Genomic DNA, 23,098 nt, shown 5'->3' with positions numbered 1-23,098 from the left:
AAAAAAGTATGTGAGGCAGGATATGAAAAAGGTATGAAATAGGATATAGTTCATTGTTCTTCTCAGTAGTGACTAGCTGCATACCTTCCTGCTATTCATAAGGCCACAGAGAAGATTCAAGAGCCTTCTAAAATAACTATATGCAATAAAAAATGAAACCAGCCTCTGAAAGATGTTAAGGTTAGTTAAGTGCTTAATTACAACAAAGACAAAAAAACAACTATTTTATATAGCAAAGAGCTCAAAATGTTCTAATGGGGCCAAGACTGCTTAGGATTATACACATTGTACATTATTATCTCCGTCTTACCTTAGCTCTAGAGGAACTGACATTTTCCATATTTTCAATGCTGCAGATACAATTCTGGGAAACTTTCCGGCAAGCCACTCTGATATAGTCCCAGAAGCTACGAGGACTTTCATAACCAAACCAGGTTACTTGACCTTCAGGAGACAAATTGTAATACAAAATAAAAGAAAACTAGACTAGAAAATTCAAAATGCAAGAACAATAGAACTCGGGAGTAAAGGGTGGTGTGGTGTGCTTTAATGGAAGGGCCCTGGTCTCAGCATCAAAGAGCAACTCCGATCCAGTTCTGGTCCACTTTTACCTAGTTGTTACTTTGGGCAATTTACTTAGTAAACCTAAAGCACAGCTTTCTCAACAATAAAATCAAACTAAATGAAGTAAAAAGGGTCTGCACCACTAAAACAATCTCCTGCAGTTTAATATCCTATTGTTCTAACATAGTCTTTTATATATCACACAGATAATTTCCTGGTGGTTCTAGTTAAGCATAAATTTAAATTTCACCAATTGTATTCTAAAGCTTTCTCTACTCAGAAAAACAAGAAAAAAATATATAGCCCTTTTTCTCCTCTTCATAGACATACTTCAAAAAATGAAATAGTGTGTGTGGTCTACGCTACAAGCAAGTATAATCAATTAGAATTCTACATTCACAAATCATTCACAATCTTCTACCCACCCATTCTCACCCATAGGGCCATAAAGCTCCCCTGTAACTATCAGTCATCTGCTCTCAAACCATTACCAATGCATGAAAAGTCCTTCAGGAATTTACCACTCTAATGTTTCAAATTTGAGTAATTATGTGTCTGTTGATGAACAAATGTTCTTTTCTGTGTATCTTATATTGGTATTAATATTTCTATGCAGGACTTTGAGTAGTAGATTCAAGGGAACCATTTTGTATTCTTAGTATTTCTAAATAGATATGAGATATTCTAATACTTCTGCAATTAATCTTACCTAGGGAAGTTGTTTAATCTTAATGTAGAAATCTTAGCTTTTATATTTTTAAACTGTGGTTCTTTGTTTTCAATTAATTTTTTTTATCTTCAACCTTCCTTCCCCCAGTAATAGGTTCACTCTAAGCAACATCAAAAAGTGTTCTTGTCAGCAAGCACCATTTTAGGAGCTGTCTGAAATAATATGAGTGATTTCCAACCACAGCAGCCCATAAAAATACCTCGGCTTCTTCTTAAAAATACTTGTGCCTGGGCTCCACCAAAGCTAAATAAACAGACTCTTTAGGGGAGGATCCAGGCATTCGTATTTTAAAAAAGATCACCATGGTATTTCTAATAATATACTTATGGGTAATCAACCAAGAGAAAGCCTACCACCTATCATGACAGGTAACTCCTAACATCATTCAGGACACTTTATTTATTTATTTTCTTACTTTTTGTGTGTGACAGAGACAGAGAGAGAGACAGAAAGAGGGACAGATAGAGACAGACAGGAAGGGAGAGAGATGAGAAGCAACAATTTTTCGTTGTGGCACCTTAGTTGTTCTTTGATTGCTTTCTCATCTGGGTCTTGATGGGGAGGGGGCGGCTACAGCAGACCGAGTAACCCCTTGCTCAAGCCAGTGACCTTGGGCTCAAGCTGGTGAGCTTTTTGCTCAAACCAGATAAGCCGCACTCAAGCTGGTGACCTCGGGGTTTCTAACCTGGGTCCTCTGCATCCCAGTCCGATGCTCTATCCACTGCACCAGGCCATTAAGGACCTCTTAAAGGCCTGATCTTGTAAGCCATGTATGGATCCTCCCTGTGTTCTGGCACAGCTCCCTGTGCTTACTCATCCTTGCAATGACTTGTTCACGTGACTGTCTCACATATTACGGGATAAAACTGGAAAGGTAGGGATTGTGTCATGTTTGTCTTTAAATTGATCTCCAGCATTTGACACAGTGCGTGGCTCACAGTAAGCATTCAATAAATATGTGTTAAACACATCAACTGGTAAATCAGCACAAAACAGATCATCTTAATTGAAATGCATATAAAAGTATGAATTTTAAAAATCTAATTAGTATCTTTCTATAGTAACAGTTCAATGACAATCTGGTATCAAGATGCCTCCATGCTAGATTCCAAATGTCAAATATTCTGAACCAATGTATTTACTTTTATAATATATGTGTGTATACATATATATATACACACACACACAAAAGAAAAGCATCTACAAATCCTTACTCAAATGTCTTTAAAAATCAAATATTACTAAAAAGAGAAACCAGAAGAAAAAAAATCAAATATTACTACCAACCAACAGAAATCTATAGGAATATACATTTATAATCTCCCTTTTTCGTCTCATTCTCTCCCCATCATTGTTCTTTGCTTCCTTTCTTCTTTAATAAAAGAAGTTTATGGAACAGGTGCTGAGGATAGTTTCGTGTTTAGGACAATTTTCATGTCATCAGTTTATTAGCCAATTGGAGAGGAGGCAGGGTGCCTCGTAGTTGAGAATATGAACTTTTGAGTCAGGTGGCTTTCTAGCTATGCGATCTTGAGCAAATGACTTCACTCTGGTCTTTCTTCTATAAACTAACAGTAACTGTGGTACCCACATGATGAACAATTGTAGATGAGATGAGAAAGGTGTGAACAGCAATTAGTACACAGTCTAGTCCCAAGGGTAACAGCCACTATGATTATTACTACTACCGTATAACAGTCAAGGGACCCAAGCACCCCTTGTACCACACAGTGGGGATGGCATGCAAAGCTCACTTTTTTCCTATTATTTGCTTATAATAGGAAATCTAGAAAAATCTTTAAAATCTATTCCCTAATCTAACTTTTTCCCATATTAACCATTCTAAATTTACCTCTCCAAAATGTGTCTAGTCTTAACTAACTTTCTTTGCCTTCTATTAATTGGATTACTGCATAATTTTAAAAAGAGAGGTACGGCTGTCAGGCTTCCTTCAAGAAACAGCACTAAACACTGGCAGGTATCTTAAAAATGGAAGAATCACAAGGTTTTTCTGATGAGTTTATTTTAAACCTCATGAGTCAGACATGTCTGAGGAAAAATAGGAAAAGAGAACTGTCGAAAATCAAAAGCATATAACAAAGTCCCATCTCAAAGGAGAGGAAATAAAAATATAGAAAAACTAAAAATCTGCATTTAGGTTAAACAAAGAAGAAATGGGCACTAAATCCTTAAAATTCCTGCTATGGGTAGGATATGCAATCTGTAAGACTTTGATCCAAGAGATAATGACAAGATTTCCTATATTACAAATTGAGAAACTAAACAATAAAAATGACATATCATCATAACTTCCAGGGTTTTAAAAAGCTAGGAGTATATTCATAGTTCTCTACTCAATAAACTAAATATGAGGATGACTTGGCTTGATTCTGCCTTTCCTCCTCTTCCATGTGCATCATTTCCAAAATGAAGTTCTTACATCGAGACACTGAATTGTTGTTCACATTCAAAAGGATTGGCTTTGATGAACAGAAGGTAGTTTCCCTTGTTAGAACTTCCAAACAAACTCTTATGTAATTGTATATCCTAGAATTTTATTTAAATAATAAAATAATTTTTACATTTATGAAAAGGGTTCAATTTAATTAAAAATAATAGAAGTGTTCAATTGCTTACTTGAAAACATTACTACTTGAATATCACTTTTACTTAAACGTAAATTAACTGCTAGCAAAGATGTACTTAGTAGTCAACAGGAAAACTGAAAAAACAAAATTACAAGCTTATTATGTGTTTAAAAACAACCACATACTTGGAAGTAATTATCACTTCCAAGATAGTCCTATTTCCTTTAAAAATAACCACGAAAGCAAATCACATTACAAGAAACTGACTAATCTGTATCTTGAAGAAACTTTATTCCACAGAAGAAATACACTGTCATTTAACAATTCTCTTTTTAAAGCCCTTGTTGAGTATAGGTGTATAATGTGCTTTCAATTATATATATTCTTAGAAGTTGACTTTTTATCAATGACAAAGTTAAACAAGCTTTTGAAACTTATTCCCATTACATGAATCCAACCCTAATTCATTTTAGGAACAGGAATGAGTGGTGAAAGGTTTCCTAGACTAAAAAGGTATCTGCTACCAGCTATACCTCGTTATCAGCACCCAAAAATAGAATGTGATTTCTAGAATCCAATATTATTTTAAAATTACTCTTCTACATTATTTAACTCAAACATCTATTCACTGATCATAATATGTTTGTGTTTTGTTTATATCTTATGGCCAGAACAAAACCTTCGAAGAACAAGAACAAAAATTTCTAAAGTAGTTCTCTACTAAGTAGTGGCTGATGGCACATAATTTTTGGATAATATATAAATGATCTGTTAAGAGACTTATCTCCACCTTTTATTAATGTTTAACTATGCAAAGAGCAAATGAAAAAATAGTCTCACAAGCTGAAGATTTTTAGCCAATATAACATATCACCTAGATGACAATATAAAAGACTGTTGTTGCCTTGGAGCTGTTATTCATCTAGACAAGTAATAAAAGTCACATCAAATTTTAATACATCATTCCGATATCACTGCAAATGTTTTCAGTTAAAGGAAATTGATTACTTATAGTTATTGTTGGCAATTTATTACTATTTAACTTTTCATTTTAAATTTTGTAACAGTCCTAAGTTTCTTACTGCTAACCTATACAATCAGTTTGATATTTTCCACCATATTTTTATTAAACAGAGAAAATTCCCATTTCTGTAAGAGGTTAGAATCTTTTCCTTTTAAAAACATAGTATTATTAGTTGACGTTCATATTTATATTTATTAGACCACTCAAATTTGAAGGTAAAATTATGTATGACCTTAATAATATTTTAAATAAAGTTTCTATTAATGTTCTTTAAAAGATAACACATTTACATACTTTTAAAATAACTTCACACTTTAAATTAAATTTTAAGAAGTCTGAGTCTAGATTGGATATTTATACCTATATTGCTCATTCTGTATGTTACTTATAGGATGCTTCAAAGGAAACCATTTAACAGATATGAATCACAGTTACTATGAGATATAATTTTTCCTTATTACAACAATTAATGTTCTGTTCACTGGTAAGAAATTTACCATAATCAACAGTTCAAATACTATAGAAATGTTTATCTGAAACCTATGTACTCATAATGATCAATGTCACCCCATTAAATTTTTCTAAATAAAATTTTTAAAAAACTATCACAAATATCTAAAGTGTATATCTAGACAATAAAAATAAGTCAATTATTAATCTTCCAAAACCAAAACTTAAGATAAACAGTTCGCCCAAAAATCTGAAAACTGAATATGACTTAATAGGCTTATTTAATTTGACCATCTTTCCAAGTATACAAAAGTTTTATTTTTTTTCCACTAGTGTTTTTACTATAAATTTAGGATATTGGCAGGTTAAAGTACTGATGCTGAAGTCCATACAGAGAGCTACATATAAACGTGTAGGCCTGAAGAAATCAAGCATAATATATCTCAGTAGTGATGAAGGGAATATAAACAAAACAAATTGTTCAGAAGGATTATTTGTGGGAATTAGGACTGAGGAAGTGAGAAGACATTTTCTTCTACTTCCTATCCTTTGTCGTATTGTTTTCTTTAAAAATACTGAGTGTGTATTTCCTTTTAATTAAAACATATAATAAAAGGCTAGGTCATAAGTGGAGGGGTCCAGCAGCGTTCTGCATACAGGAACTCAATAAAAAAGTTTTGAAAAAATGAATAAAAGTACGCATTTTCCCTGGTAAAAAGGAACCTACCGGGGTCCCCAAACTTTTTACACAGGGGCCAGTTCACTGTCCCTCAGACCGCTGGAGGGCCGCCACCATACAGTGCTCCTCTCACTGACCACCAATGAAAGAGGTGCCCCTTCCGGAAGTGAGGCCAGGGGGTGAGGGGAGGATAAATGGCCTCAGGGGGCTGCATGCAGCCCGCAGGCCGTAGTTTGGGGATGCCTGCGAATATACTCTCACTAATAGTTCAAAAATGGCAAAGCAGTTATTGTGGATACTGCCCATCTATGTATTACTGAATGACTGTAGAAGATTCACACAGCTTCCTTAGCCCCTGGTTTGCCTGTAATACAAATTTTACACAGCACTTACAAAACTGAGAAAATAACCAATAAAAAATGTCATTAAGTGTTCTAATAAAATATAAATAACAGATGTAGTTGATTATAAAACAGTACTTAAAATCATGGAGCTTAATAGAAATATGGAGGGGTTCACATGGAGAGGAATGAGAGTAAATGGATTATTATTTGTGTGACTTTACAAGATTTTAATTAAAAAATCAGCATAAGCATACTTGTGCCCTCTAAATTAACAAAAACAAAACCAGAAAGCTTTGCAAAACCCATACGATGTACTAAAAAAGATCACTTAACTGATACAGCCCTTCCCCGTAAGTAAATTCCATGCTCCCGCGCAGCTCAGTGGCGGGAGACATCACCAGCAGTGGGTACCTTGAAGAGTTATTTGGAGATGAGCCAACCATCTGCCACTTTGGAATCTCTTTAAAAAAGTAAACGATGACGACGACAGACATTTAAGAAACCTGCCATGAGGTTTATAATTGCAAACTGAATAGCCCAAATTAGATGGCTACACGTAATTCTGACACAGTAAACACTAAACTCAGTTAAGATGAATATAAGCTACATGCTCAGCACCTAAATCAAGCTGGTCCCTTGTAGCTTATTTTATTGGAGAGACTGGGGTATATGTAAGTCACAGAAATATGTCCCCTGTTTACTTCCACCTCCATCATTCTTTCCCAAGTATATGTCATGATTTAATCATCCCTAGTATAAAGTGGGAAATAATTACTGAATCTACTATAAAGCTCAATTTATAGATCAGGTGTTTTGTTTTTAGACTGTTACTATATTAGCTTTTATGCCTTGTTTATGGATATTATTATTATTATTATTACAGAGACAGAGAGAGAGTCAGAGAGAGAGATAGACAGGGACAGACAGACAGGAATGGAGAAATGAGAAGCATCAATCATTAGTTTTTCGTTGCAACACCTTAGTTGTTCATTAATTGCCTTCTCATACGTGCCTTGACCGCAGGCCTTCAGCAGACCAAGTAACCCCTTGTTCAAGCCAGCGACTTTGGGCTCAAGCTGGTGAGCTTTTGTTCAAACCAGATGAGCCCGCACTCAAGCTGGCGACCTCGGGACCTCGAACCTGGGTTCTTTGCATCCCAGTCTGATGCTCTATCCACTGCGCCACCGCCCGGTCAGGCTATGGATATTATTTTGATCTTGGCTCTGAAATGTGTGAAAATTTTAAAACATAGAACATTTTCACTTATTTGTAGGCGTTAATTGCATTAATCATAATTTAATATCTCAGTCTATGTTAGTTATAAACCACCAGAAGCAACCAGACCAAATGATAATCCACTAGACTCCAAATTATCTGCAAAAACAAAAAAAAATGTTTTTAAGTGAGAGGTGGGGAGGCAGAGAGAGACTCCCATATGTTCCCTGACTAGGATCCCTCTGGCAAGCCCCCTACTGAGCAGGTGATGCTCTGCCCATCTGGGGTTGCTGCTCCATTGCTTGGCAACCGAGCTATTTTAGTACCTGAAGTGAGGCCATGGAGCCATTCTCAGTGCTCGGGGGCAATTTTCTCAAACCATTCAAGCCATGGCTGCAGGAGAGAAAAAAAGAAAGAGAGAGAGAGAGAGACAAAAGAGGGAGGGGTGGAGAAGCAGATGGTCACTTCTTCTGTGTGCCCTGATCGGGAATCAAACCTGGGACTTCCACATGCCAGGTGGATGCTCTACTGCTGAGCCAAGCAGCCAGGGCATCTGCAGTCAAATTTCAACACCTCTTTAACTTTATAGATGGGAAAGGATAAACCCAGAAAAACACCTGCCTAGACCCAGCACATCTGTTCCCTGTAGCCTCATGTTGATGTACTCCTCTGGCTACAGACCAGATCTGATTGGTCAAAGAAAACAAGTCAGCTGGTTTTCCTGGTTGGTTATGAGTTTTCGCTGGCAGCCTCAGAAATAAGAAAAATGATGAGAGCAAACATGTAGTGTAACCGAGGTGAATATTTTTCATATAAAATTTAAATCCTTAGCATAGTTGCCTCCCTATATATATATGTGTATGTGTGTGTGACACACACCTGAATCAAAAGGCTCACATGCTCACATTATTTCAAAGTGGCCCAAGGAGTACTTGTCTGTAGAAAAGATTCTTATTTGCAATCAAAATAAAGCCTTTGTTTTAAAAAACATGTTAAATATTTGTTTAATAAATTTTTATAACATTGGTTTTATTTTTAATTAATTTATTGTGGTGACATTGGTTAATAAAATTATATAATTTCAAGTGTACAATTCTATGATACATCACCTGTATATTGCACTGTATGCTCACCACCCAAAGTCAAGTCCTTCCTCCATCACCATATATTTGGTCCCCTTTACCCTTTACTAACTCCCTACCCCTCTTCCCTCTGCTAACCATCATACCATTGTCTGGGTCTAAGTTTTTTCCTTCTTTGTTCATTTGTTGCTTTCAGTTTTATATCCCAGATATCAGTGAAATCATATGGTTCTTGACTTTTTCTGATTTCACTTAGCATGATATTCCCAAGATGCATCCATGCTGTCACAAACAGCAGTATTTCATCTTTTCTTATGGCTGAGTCGTATTCCATTGTATATACATGTATATCTTCTTTACCCAATCATTTATCAAAGGACACTTCGGTTATTTCCATGTCTTGGCCACCATGAATATTGCTGCAGTAAACGTAGGGATGCATATATCTTTGCAAATAAATGGTTTCAAACTTTTCAGGTAGATACCCAGAAGAGGGGTTGCTGAGTCATATGGTAATTCTGTTCTCTTTGAAGAACTGCCATGCTGTTCTCCATAGTGGCTGTACCAGTTTACATCACCACCAGTAGTGAATGAGGGTTCCTTTTTCTCCACAACCTCTCCAACAGTTATTACTTGTCTTGTTAATAACAGACATTCTAACAGGTGTGAAGTGGTTTTGCACTGTAGCTTTGATTTGCATTTCCCTAACAGCTAGTGAAATTAAACATCTTTTCATGTATCCTTTGGTGATTTGTATATCTTCCTGGGAAAAGTGTCTGTTCAGACCCTCTGCCCTTTTTTTTTTTTTTTTGTATTTTTCTGAAGCTGGAAATGGGGAGAGACAGTCTGACAGACTCCCGCATGCGCCCGACCGGGATCCACCGGCACGCCCACCAGGGGGCGACGCTCTGCCCCTCAGGGGGGTTGCTCTGTTGTGACCAGAGCCACTCTAGCGCCTGGGGCAGAGGCCAAGGAGCCATCCCCAGCGCCCGGGCCATCTTTGCTCCAATGGAGCCTCGGCTGCGGGAGGGGAAGAGAGAGACAGAGAGGAAGGAGAGGGGGAGGGGTGGAGAAGCAGATGGGTGCTTCTCCTGTGTGCCCTGGCCGGGAATCGAACCCGGGACTTCTGCACGCCAGGCCGACGCTCTACCACTGAGCCAACCGGCCAGGGCTGCCCATTTTTTTAAACTGAATTGTGTGTTTGGTGTTGAGTTGTGTGAGCTCTTTAAGTATTTTGGATATAAACCCTTTGTCAGAGCTGTTGTTTGCAAATATCTCCCATTTGGTTGGTTGCCTTTTTGTTTTTTTGGCAGTTTCTTTTACTGTGCAGAAGCTTTTCAGTTTTAAATAGTCCCATTCATTTTTTTCCCTCTACTTCCTTTATCTTTGGGGTCAAATTCATAAAATCCTCTCAAAGACCAAGATCCACCAGTTTAATAGTGCCTATGTTTTCTTTTATGTAATTTATTGTTTCAGGTCATATATTTAGATTTTTGATCCACTGTAAGTTAATTTTGGGGAGTCTTTCATTCTTTTACATGTAGCATACCAATTTTCCCAGTACCATTTATTGAAAGCTTTCTTTTCTCCATCATGTTTTTGGCTCTTTGTAAAAAATTATTTGTCCATACATATGTGGATTTATTTGTGGGCTCCTAATTTTGTGCCATTGGCCTCTGTGTCAGTTTTTCTGCCAATACTATGCTGTTTTGATTAATTGTCGCTTTGTAGTATAATGTGAATTCAGAGAGTGTGATACTTCCAGCTTCGTTCTTTGCTACCAGGATTCCTGTGGCTATTCAGGGTCTTTTTTGGTCCAGTACAAATCTGATGATTTTTTTGTTCTTTTTATTTTTAATTGCTATTGGGATTTTGATGGGGAATGCATTAAATCTGTTTAATGTATTTACTATACATAAAATTTACTTATATATTTAAAGTATAATGTTGAGAAAGTAAAATGGTATTTTCCTCTTAGATAGCTTAGAAAAACAATTAAGACAAGACAAAATACTGCAAATAAAAAGAAAATGTTTTATTCAAAAATAAAATTCATTCAAATACACCATTATAACTATATCATAGTAATATAAGGTGTTTCTAAAATTTCAGCAAATAGAAGCACCTACTCAGAGATGAACATGTAGTGAAAGAATGTTCAATTATATACTGAAGATACATATTTCCTGACCCAAAAGCATCTAATTTTCAAAAACAAATACAGATATATGCAACTTTATAACCTTTTTATTAATATGCATACAGAAAAGATTAGTGATTACTGCTTTAAACTAATGAATTGGCCTTGATAATGAGAGTGATTATAATTCTAATCACGAATGTGATATCCATCTTCCATTTTTTTCATATTAGCCCTTGTTCCAACATTCTACTCCTTTTCATTTCTTTGGTGACTTAACTACATTATCATGATTGCTGAATTTGATCTGTTAACAACTATGTAGAAAGTCAACTTTTTACCTTTGCTATATACTTAGTCTATTTTTCTCTTTTTCCCTGTGCATATAAGTTACAGGTAGAGGGCTTTATTATTTACAGTGTGTCCTTAAAGTCATGGTGCACTTTTGACCAGTCACAGGAAGCAACAAAAGACGATAGAAATGTGAAATCTACACCAAATAAAAGGAAAACTCTCCCAGTTTCATACCTATTCAGTGCAGTTCAATGTGGGCTCACGCACAGATTTTTTAGGGCTCCTTAGGTAGCTATCCCGTAGAGCAGGGGTCTCCAAACTTTTTACACAGGGGGCCAGTTCACTGTCCCTCAGACTGTTGGAGGGCTGGACTATAAAAAAAAAACTATGAACAAATCCCTGTGCACACTGCACATATCTTATTTTAAAGTAAAAAAAAGGAGGGGAACAAATACAATATTTAAAATAAAGAAAAGTACATTTAAATCAACAAACTGACCAATGGGAACTATGGGCCTGCTTTTGGCTAATGAGATGGTCAATGTGCTCCTCTCACTGACCACCAATGAAAGAGGTGCCCCTTCCGGAAGTGCGGCAGGGGCCAGATAAATGGCCTCAGGGGGCCGCATGCGGCCGTAGTTTGGGGGCCCCTGCCGTATAGCCTCTACAGACTCGTCACTGACTGATGGCCTACCAGAACGGGGTTTCTCCACCAAACTGCCGGTTTCCTTCAACTGCTTATCCCACCAAGTAATGTTATTCCTATGTGGTAGTGCTTCGTTATAAACGTGCCGATATTCACGTTGCACTTTGTGACGGATTCGAATTTAGCAAGCCACAGAACACACTGAACTTTCCTCTGTACCGTCCACATCTCGACTGGCATGACCGTGGGCTGCTCCACTGTATACACGGTGTTACATCATCATCTGCGCATGCGCACATGCTGCCACATCATCCTACAGAAACTGGGAGGGTTTTCCTTTTATTTGGTGCAGATTTCACATTTCTATCGTCTTTTGTTGCTTTCCTGTGACCAGTGAAAAGTGCACCATGACTTTATGGACACACTGTATTTATTTATTTATTTCGAGACAGACAAGAAGGGAGAGAGAAAGAAAAGCATCAACTTGTAATTGTGGCACCTTAGTTGTTCATTGACTGCTTTCACATACATGCCTTGTCTGGGGGGGGGGGGGAGGGCTGAGCCAGCAACCTTTGGGCTCAAGGCAATGACCATGGGGTCATGTCTATGATCCCATGCTCAAGCTGGCCATTCAATGCTTAATGGTGAGCCTGCACTCAAGCTGGTGACCTCGGGGTTTCGAATCTGGGTCCTCAGCTTCCCTGGCTGACATCTATCCACTGTTTCACTGCCTAGTCAGGCTAAATGACTTTATTTTTAAATGATTCATGAGGGATTTCTGAAAGACTCCTAGATGGATCAATCTGTAAACTGATGGCCATTTGGAAAGTAAATAACAAATTATAAATTATCAGGTAGTAATTCATTAATTCCTAATTTTTACAAATTTTCATTTAAACTGGCCATTCTTTCATTTATTAATAGGTTCTGAAATTAAAATTAGAATATTAGTGCCCTGGTTAGTTGTCTCAGTGGACAGAGAACTGGCCCAGAGTATAAAAGTCCTGGGTTTTATCCCTAGTCAGGCCACATAGGAGAAGCTAACACCTGCTTCTCTCCCCCTTTCTCTCCCCTTCTCTCTAACTCCCTCTCCCAAAGTGGATTGATTGTTTCCAGTGTTTTCCCTGGCACTGAGGATGGTTCGTTGGTCCAAACATCAGCCTCAGGCACTAAAAATAGCTCAGTTGATTCGAGTATCAGCCCCAGACAGGGTTGCCAAGTGGATCCCTGTTGCATGAGGGAGTCTGTCTCACTATCTCCCCTCTTCTCACTTAAAAAATATATTTTAGGTTATATAAACAAGCAACTCACTGAAATTAGAAAGTCAGAAAGAAGTGTGAATTGAAATTATAATGATAAAGTTCATAAAAATGTGCAATATTTTCCCTGTTCTATAAAATAAAAAATATTTATTTCCTTTAATTAGTAATATTTGAACATTTCAAGTGATCAAAACTGCCTGACCAGTGGTGGCCCAATGGATAAAGCGTTGACCTGGAATGCTGAGATCGCCAGTTTGAAGCCCGGGCTTGTCTGGCGATCAAGGCACATACAGGAGTTAATGTTTTCTGCTCCTTCCCCCTTTCTCTCTTTCTCTCCCCTCTCTAAAGTGAATAAATAAATAAAAGTAAAGTGATCAAAACTATTGCTGAAACTATGTGACCAAAAAATTAACAAGAAGGCAACTTTTATTACTGAAGAGAAATAAAATGTGATTTGATAATTCCAAGAACTGTAAGTTGCTATAAGCTAATTTGTAAAAGTTGTAAGGTCAAACTGGAAATGTCACATTATTTTTCTGGCAGAAACCCAAAGAGCTGCAAATACAGATAAACAAACAAAAACATGAATTACCATCAGAGACCATCAATTCATGCTAAAACCCCAAATTTGGAACACCTGGTATTATCATACATTTCATTAACTCTCTCATACATAACATTTTAAAAAGACTTTAAAAACAATATTAGGCAATTTTATCAATAGTAGAAACTATTTTTTTTTTAAATTTTATTTATTCATTTTAGAGAGAGAGAAAGGGAGGAGAGAGAGGAGAGAGAGACAGGGGGGAGGAGCTGGAAGCATCAACTCCCATATGTGCCTTGACCAGGCAAGCCCAGGGTTTCGAACCGGCGACCTCAGCATTTCCAGGTCGACGCTTTATCCACTGCGCCACCACAGGTCAGGCATAGTAGAAACTATTCAAGTTTTTTTTATTTATTCATTTTAGAGAGGAGAGGGAGAGAGAGAGACAGAGGACAGAGAGAGAGAAGGGGGGAGGAGCTGGAAGCATCAACTCCTATATGTGCCTTGACCAGGCAAGCCCAGGGTTTCGAACCGACAACCTCAGCATTTCCAAGTCGACGCTTTATCCACTGCGCCACCACAGGTCAGGCTATTCAAGTTTTTTAAATGGCATTTTCTTTATATGGTACTTCCACTCAGAAATAAAATCTAAATTTGGAATCCCTTCATTTGGAGGGGTTTAAAAAGTAAAGTTCACGTAAAGTCTTGAAAATGCTCCAGGTATAACAAAGTTTACAACATTAATAAATATCTCTGAAAATATTTCAATTTGGAGGTTAAAATGACTTCCTGAAAATTGTGGTTTGATTATAAAATATAAAAACCATTTTTTCTGTATCTTCTAATAAATAAGTACAAATGGTTGAGATACTTTTCTTTCTCTTTACCCAGATGCAATAATTCATTGTAGTATGACAATAATACAGTTCCAAACAGAAGCAAATAACCACGTATTTAGGAATTGTGTATTTTAGAAATTTAGACATTCAAAATTATATAAAACATTACAAAATTGAGACAAGAAAAATATTTTAGATATTACAAAACAAATAATTTTTAAATAAAATGGTAAGCATAAAATGAGAAAATAAACTTCTAATAGTAATCATGTAAGAAGACTAATAACAGGGAAGAAAAACGTCATTATTGATAAAAATGGATTATATAAAAACTAGTTTCATGTGATGTAAATACTTTTTTTCTATTCTAGGATAATTAAGAAAATCAGTCCACAAAAGGAACAGGCAACGGTCATAATCAGGAAATTAGGGAAAAAACATTAATAACCATAAAAATATATTAATCCCATTTGCAAATACATATCAATTAAAATAACAAAATATTTTATCTATTTCATACTAATAGATGGCCAAAGAAGATATTTTCCTTTTATCAATTTAGAATTTGAAATATTAATAACAGTACAATGAGTATATGAGAAAAATAACAATCATATATATCATATATATTATTTTTTTACTGTATTTTTCTGATGTGAGAAATGGGGAGGCAGAGAGACAGACTCTCGCATGCACCTGACCGGGATCCATCCAGCATGCCCACTAGGGGGCGATGCTCTGACCATCTGGGGCATTGCAACCAAAGCCATTTCAGCACCTGAGGTGGAGGTCATGGAGCCATCCTCAGCACCTGGGCCAACTTTGCTCCAATGGAGCCTTGGCTGTGGGAAGGGAAGAGAGAGAGAGAGAGAGAGAAGAAAGAGAGGAAAGGGTGGAGAAGCAATTGAGCGCTTCTCCTATCTGCCCTGGCTGGGAATCAAACCTGGGACTTCCACACGTGGGGCCGACGTTCTAACACTGAGCCAGCCAGCCAGGGCAACAATTATATATATTATTGTTGGTACAACCTTTCTGGTAACAACATATTTAAACAAAATATAGTACATAAATCTAAATGTGTATACATACCCTTGATTTCAGTAATTATAATTCAAAAAATTAATTAGCTATTATTAGTATGAAATAATTTGAAAGAAATTAGAAACTAGGTAAAGATAAATGTTCAGTGATATGTAATAGCTTTTTTGAAAATTTGGAAAATAATAAACAACATTTTTTTTTTCTGTATTTTTCTGAAGCCAGAAACGGGGAGAGACAGTCAGACAGACTCCTGCATGCGCCCGACCGGGATCCACCCGGCACGCCCACCAGGGGGCGACGCTCTGCCCACCAGGGGGCGATGCTCTGCCCCTCCGGGGCGTCGCTCTGTTGCGACCAGAGCCACTCTAGCGCCTGGTGCAGAGGCCAAGGAGCCATCCCCAGCGCCCGGGCCATCTTTGCTCCAGTGGAGCCTCGGCTGCGGGAGGGGAAGAGAGAGACAGAGAGGAAGGAGAGGGGGAGGGGTGGAGAAGCAGATGGGTGCTTCTTCTGTGTGCCCTGGCCGGAAATCGAACCCGGGACTTCTGCACGCCGGGCCAACGCTCTACCAATGAGCAAACCGGCCAGGGCTCAATAAACAGAACTTGATGGTTCACTCATACTCTGGAATATTATGCACTTGTTAAAAAGAAAATGGCAATATACTCAAGAATAGAAAACATATTGAAACAAAAACTTGTATAGAAGCAACCATCTGCTTCTCCATCCATCATTCTCCCCTTGCCTCTTTCTCTCTCTTCCACTCCTGCAACCATGGCTCAAATGGTTCAAACAAGCCGGCCCCAGGCGCTGAGGATGCCTTCATGGCCTCGTCTCAAGGGCTGAAATAGCTCTACTGCCTAACAACAGAGCAGCTGCCCCAGATGGGCAGAGCATCGCCCTGGAAGGGGCTTGCCGAGTGGATCCGGGTTGGGGTGCATGCGGAGTCTGTCTCTGTCTCCCCGTCTCTCTGACTCTCACTTAATAAAAAATAAAACAAAATAATTGCATAAGTTTTAAAATGGTTAGTGAATTTTATGTCATGTAAATTTAATTTCAAGTTTTAAGATAAAAAACAAAATCAAATGGAAAATACTGATGGCCAATATACAAAGAGCAAAATACAGATCATAACAAAAATATAAAAATATATACACATTCATAGGCGTGTGTGTGTGTGTGTGTGAGAGAGAGATAGATATGTAAAGTTACCAGCTATAATTATATCTGGGATTTCTGAAGTTTATATCTATACTTTAGCTTCATAACTTGAACCTCTTGTCATTTTTCTGAGGATTATGGAAAAGAAGGAAGACAGAAAATGACTCGTAGCCCAAGAAGAAAAAGGTATATATACACAGAAAGAGGTTAAAGTAAGGAATTGTAATAGAGCTTTATTTTTTTCTTTCCTTCCTTCCTTCTCTCTTTAAAAAAAGAATAGAGCATTAATATGAATGCAAACAAAATCAAGTAGTCTATCTGTATGGCTATTATGGGATAAAAATCTTAAAATAATTGGCTTTTCAAAAGTCATCAGAGAAACAAGAAATGATGAGGCTTACAAGTTTAAGAATAAAGTACTGAAATATTACCTCAACTGGAAAAGATACATAATGAGTACTGAAATTTGAGTGCTAAATTTTTCCAGTTACTAACCTTTTCCACCATAATTGGCTTAGAGACCAAGGCTTTCTTTATTTAGAATCCATGTACTTATTTACTGCTGAACCTTAAACTCACTATATTCTAAATAGGTTAATTTTACTCCCTATGCAATTTAAAGACATTGAACTAAATTTGCCATGCTACATATAACCTTGAATGTTTCATGAATTCCTCAAATATTATGATTTTTGGAGATACAAAATCTGCTGAAGATTTTCTAAATTTCCAAGTACATAACTTAAAAGGGTGTTTCTCAGAGTGGCGGCCTTGTCCATTGTCTAAAAGCCAACCTCGGGTAATCTTCAGAGTCATTTTCTTATCTACTGTATCTTGTTTTGGCCTGAGTATATGGCTTTCTATTGGGTGAGTTGTGTTCATATGTTACTACAGTAACTATTCAAAGCCTCATTTTGTGTGCAAACCAAGAATCAAAAGTTGGAAAGCCTTCAAAAATTAACAAAGAAAATTCAAAAGCGAAATGAACAGGTTTATCTTGATCCATTGTTTCTAAAGGTGTTTATACTGCACTTCAAAAGGTGGCCCCCTGGGGAGGTAACTGTTTACCATCTAAGACAGGAAGAGCTTTGAGGTTCAAGCCAGTGTTCCTGAGAAATGCTTAGGTATCATAACAGTTCAGCTGGGTTGGAGAAATTCTGAAATGTCAAGTCATAGACGCTCTGATTTTAAGAGTCTGAATCTAGATGCTATCAGAAAAAACCCCAGAGATTACATTATTGTCACATCGAGAATGCTATTTTCCAACAAATATTCACTGAGTGCCTACCATATCCCAGGCACTATTCTAGAGATTTGAGATACATCAATGAAAAAAAAAAAAGATCTTTGCCCTGGTTTAGCATACATTTTAGTGGAGGTAAAGAACGACAATAAACAATAATCATAATTAGTAAGTCACAAAGTATATTAGAAGTTAAGACTTAAAAAATAATAGCACAGGGAAAAGAGGTTAGGAGTGCCTAGGATGAAAGGAGAAAAGTGAATTATAATTTAAAATATGGTGAATAGGTTTAGGTCTCAATGAGCAGTTTCTGAAACAGATGGGGAAGGTAACAATGCATATCTAGAAGTGTTTTTCATGCAGAGGAACAATCAGTACAATGTTGAACTACTGCAGGGCTGTGTCTGGTACAGTTAAAAAAAAAAAAGCAAAAGACCGATGATGCTAAAGCACAGGAATTTAGAAACAACAAAAGAACTCACTGTACAAAAGTATAACTGGAAAATGTTCAGAACCAAACCAAAATCTAAACTGAATGTGAGTCAGCAAGCCCAATGTTAATAAGTATAATTAGCACGTTATTTCATAGGAAATTTGATACAGTGTCTCATTATACTCGATCACCTTTTTTTTAGTAAGTAGCATATTACTAATTGATAGTCTTTAATCTTCTATGATATTTACTACATAGTTACTTATTTACCAGTGAAACTTTAATTTACTATATTCTATACTGGTTGCTTTTATTCCCTATGCAATTCAAAGACACTGAACTAAATTTACCAGGCTACATAGAACTTTGGATGTTTCCAGATGTTCTTTCTATATTTTTGTTCTAATCAGTTATTTTCCACAAGACCTTTACCAATATTTACTACTGTATCCCATCCCCATAGCCCCTAGCTTAAGATTACAAGATTGTTTCCTATCACTTTACTGCTCAATTTCATATTTTTCTTAAATTGTCTGGCCTATTAGTCCATAAAGTCACAGATAACATTTTAAAGAGTTACCTTTTAATTTTCATTGGAGCAACCTTTATGTCTTTTTCCTGTGTGAAGCCTTCCTTGACTCATCAAAGCAGAATGAATTATTCACCCTTTTGTGCTACATCACGCTCATTAATACTTCTATTATGACTCAATGACATTATTATACACCATTACTAGTTAATGCATCCTCCTTCAGTCCTCCAAGACCATTTCATGTGAAAGCATGCCTTAATAATCTTTGCATCCTAAAACATTGGCACAAGGCCAAATATTGCTAAATAAGAAAATCAATGGAATAAATACTGTATGCATGTATGGAAAAGATTAGGGGGAAAGGGAAAAGTGAAAGAAAGAAAAAAGAGGAAGGCATATGTGAAGTGCCAATTTAAGGCATCGGCCCCTGAGAAAGTGTACGGAACACAGGCTATGACTCATTTACAAAGCAGAGGAAAAGTAAAAGTTACATTTAGTCAAGAAAAATGTAGAAGGGTGATGGTAAATGTTCCTTGAGGTTTCTTTTTACTGGGTGCTATGAAAAACTACCTAACATCCTGAAGTAATGGGGGAAGGAGTGGGAATTTTAAGTATTATAATGAAAATGTAGGATCCTCCTGATTTTTAAATGTTTTAATGGGTAGCAATAAAATTTGGGGAAGTTATATATTTTTTAACTTACAGTAAATTTGCAAGGAGTCGTGTAACCAGGACCATTAGACCAGAGGTACCCAAACTATTGCCTGTGGGCCACATGCGGCCCCCTGAGGCCATTTATCCGGCCCCCCCACAGCACTTGCGGAAGGGGCACCTCTTTCCTCTTTCATTGGTGGTCAGTGAGAGGAGCACATTGACCATCTCAGCCAAAAGCAGGCCCATAGTTCCCATTGAAATATTGGTCAGTTTGTTGATTTAAATTTACTTGTTCTTTATTTTAAATATTGTATTTGTTCCCGTTTTGTTTTTTTACTTTCAAATAAGATATGTGCAGTATGCACAGGGATTTGTTCATAGTTTTTTTTATAGTCCAACCCTCCAACGGTCTGAGGGACAGTGAACTGGCCCCCCAAAAAAGTTTGGGGACCCCTGCATTAGACATATAACAATTCGACCACCTCAAGAAACTCCTTCCTATCGACACTATACAATCAAGCCCCCCACCCCAGATTCTAACCCCTGATAATTACTGATCCTATTCTCTGACACTATAATTTGGCCTTTTCTAGAATGTCATAATAAATGGAATCATATAGTATATAACCTTCAGAGTTCTGCATCTTTCAGTTAGCATAATGCATTTGAGATTCATCCATGTTGGTGTATGCAGAAAAGGTCTTTTTTTATTGCTGAGTTTGTCCACTGTATGGACATATAACCATTACTTTATCCATTTATCATGGATGGACTTGAAGGACACTTGGGCTTTTCTAGTTTTTAATCATTATGAATAAAGCTGCTATAAAGCAAGTCTTTATGTCAACATAAATTTTCATTTCTCCTGAGTCAAGGAGTGATCCTGCATTCATTCTCACCATTAGAGAATTCAAATTTCCCCACATCACCACCAGCACTTGGTATAAGTGTGTACCAGTACCAGACTCTGGTATTAATTGCACTTCCTGAATGACTAACGATGTTGAGCAACTTTTTATGTGTTTACTTGTCATTTGTATACTTTCTTTGGTAAACTATATTCAAATCTTTTACCCGTTTTTAGATTGGGTTAGTTGTTTTAAGACTATTATATCTATAGAGCTCTTTGTATATTTTGGATATAAGCCCTTTGTCAAATACATGATTTGCAATTGTGATTGAAAAATTTAAAAATATTTTTAAAAATCATGTGATCTGCAACCATTTTCCTCTCAGCCTATGGCTTGACTTACTCTCTCAATGGTATCCTTTGGAGGACAAAAGTTTTTAATTTTGATGACATTCACTCTATTATTTTTTGCTTTTATGGGTTGTGTTTATATTGTTATATCCAAAATGTTTGTCTAATTGAATGTAAAAAAGATGTTCTATATTTTAAGATTTTTATACTTTTATATTTAGTTTATGATCCATTTTGAAATAATTCTTGTATATGGTATGAGGTACAGGTCAAAGTTCAAAGGTATCCACTATTCCAGCAGTATTTGTTCAAGAAGATGCTCATTCCACCAGTGAATTGCCTTTCATCTATGTCAAATACTGATCAAGGATATCTCTGTGTTATTTATTTTTGAACTCTTTATTCCATTCTATTAATCTATAGGTATATAAGCTTTCACTAATAACACAGTGTCTTAATCACTATCTTGACAATTAAGTCTTGAAATCAGATTTAAGTAGGCAATTTTGTTCTCCTTTGTGGAACAATTTTACCTATTCTAGTTACTTGTCTATCCAAACCTATATAGAATTAGTTCAATATATACAAAAAAGCTTGCTAAGATATTGAGAATGCATTGAAAGTATAGATAATTATAGAGATAACTGACTTTTTGTGACAGAGACAGGGAGAGAGACAGATAGGAACAGACAGACAGGAAGGGAGAGAGATGAGAAGCATCAATTCTTCATTAGTTGTTCATTGATTGCTTTCTCATATGTACCTTGACCAAGGAGCTACAGCAGACCAAGTGACCCCTTGCTCAAGCCAGCAACCTTGGGCTCAAGCTGGTGAGCCTTGCTCAAACCAGATGAGCCCATGCTCAAGCTGGCAACCTTGGGGTTTCAAACCTGGGTCCTCTATGTCCCAGTCTGATGTTCTATCCTAGCGGTTCTCAATCTGTGGGTCGCGACCCTGGTGGGGTTGCCTAAAGCCATCGGAAAATACATAATGCATATCAGGTATTTACATTCCGAATCATAACTGTAGCAAAATTACAGTTATGAAGTAGCCACCAAAATTATTTTTTGGTTTGGGGTCACTGCAACATGAGGAACTGTATTGCGGGGTCACGGCATTAGAAAGGTTGAGAACCACTGCTCTATCCATTGTGCCACTGCCTGGTCAGGCCAGAACTGATATCTTTTAACCACTCATCTACTGATGGGCACCTGGGCTGTTTCCAGACCTTGGCTATAGTAAATAATGCTGCAATGAACATAGGTACACATGTATTCTTTCGAATTAATGTTTTGAAATTATTAGAGTATATTCCCAGAAGTGGGATTGCAGGGTCAAAAGGCAGTTTCACTTAATTTTCTCTTCTTTAACTTCTTAAGGTGGAATCTTAGATTATTGACTTTAAATCCTTCTCTTCTAGTATAAGCTTTTAATGCTTTAACTATCCCTCTCAGTACTGTTCTAACTGCATCCCATAAACATGAATATAATGTTTCCATTTTTCATTCAGTTCAAAATACTTTTAATTTTCCATAAGACTTCTTCTTTGATCCATGAGTTATTTACAAGTCTTTTTTAAAATTTCCAAATATTTGGTGATTTTTTCAGCTCTTTCTGTTCTTAAATTGATTTTTTGAAGAAACTGCATACTATTATGATAGTGGCTGCAAGAAAGCTGAGGTACATTTACACAATGGAACACTAAATGGCTGCACAAAAGAAGGAAATCTTACCTTTTGCAACAACATGGATGGATTATTATCTTAAGTGAAATAAACCAGTTAGAAAAAGACAAATACCATACGCTCTCACTTATATGTGAAATCTAATGAACAAAATAGAAACATAGGCATGGATTCATGGAACAGATGAATAGCTGTCAGAGGGGAGCGGAGATGGGGGACTGGATGATAGTTAACGGGATTAAGCAAAAAAAATACATATAGTATATAACACACAGATACAGACAACAATGTGGTAACAGAGGAAAAAAGAGTGGGGGTAGCTGGAGTTGAGCAAAGGGGTGGGAGGAATGGAGATGAAAAAGACGTTGCTTGGGGCCATGGGCACATGATGTAGTGTGCAGATGATGTTTTATTGAATTTCACACCTGAACCGGTACCCCAATAATTTTGATTAATAAATAAATAAATAAATAAATAAATAACTGACCTCTTAACAGTGTTGAGTTTTAAAAGAATTATCCCATCAAAAATGTCAATAAAACTGAAGTTGAAAAACCCTGATGTAGATTTCTGAAAACACCTGCTACAGACTGAGTAATGTGTCCCCTCAACAGAAATTAGGGGATGTTGAAACCCAATTCTCAGTGTAACAGTACTTGGAGGTAGGGTCTTTGGGCAGTGAACCCTCCTGAATAGAATTAGGGCCCAAAAGAGACCCTAGAAAGCTCTCTCACTCCTGCCATGTGAAGA

The 23,098-nt window shown here is 36.8% G+C and overlaps 1 protein-coding gene across 9 annotated transcripts in view; it reads right to left on the bottom strand.

Annotated features, from left to right (window-relative positions):
- The window catches only part of RUNDC3B (RUN domain containing 3B), a 198,491-nt gene that overhangs the window by 91,168 nt on the left and 84,225 nt on the right, over positions 1-23,098 (bottom strand). For all 9 annotated transcript variants that reach the window (XM_066354315.1, XM_066354316.1, XM_066354313.1 and 6 more), the window contains one exon: positions 311-444. In XM_066354315.1, coding sequence (XP_066210412.1) covers positions 311-340 — 30 coding nt within the window. In that variant the 5' untranslated portion in view covers positions 341-444. The remainder of the gene's footprint in view (positions 1-310; positions 445-23,098) is intronic.

This window comes from Saccopteryx leptura, chromosome 12, assembly GCF_036850995.1.
Source record: "Saccopteryx leptura isolate mSacLep1 chromosome 12, mSacLep1_pri_phased_curated, whole genome shotgun sequence".
Taxonomy (NCBI): Eukaryota; Metazoa; Chordata; class Mammalia; order Chiroptera; family Emballonuridae; genus Saccopteryx; species Saccopteryx leptura.
The sequence above is the reverse complement of the archived record's forward strand: the minus strand, read 5'-3'. Positions and strand labels throughout refer to the sequence as shown.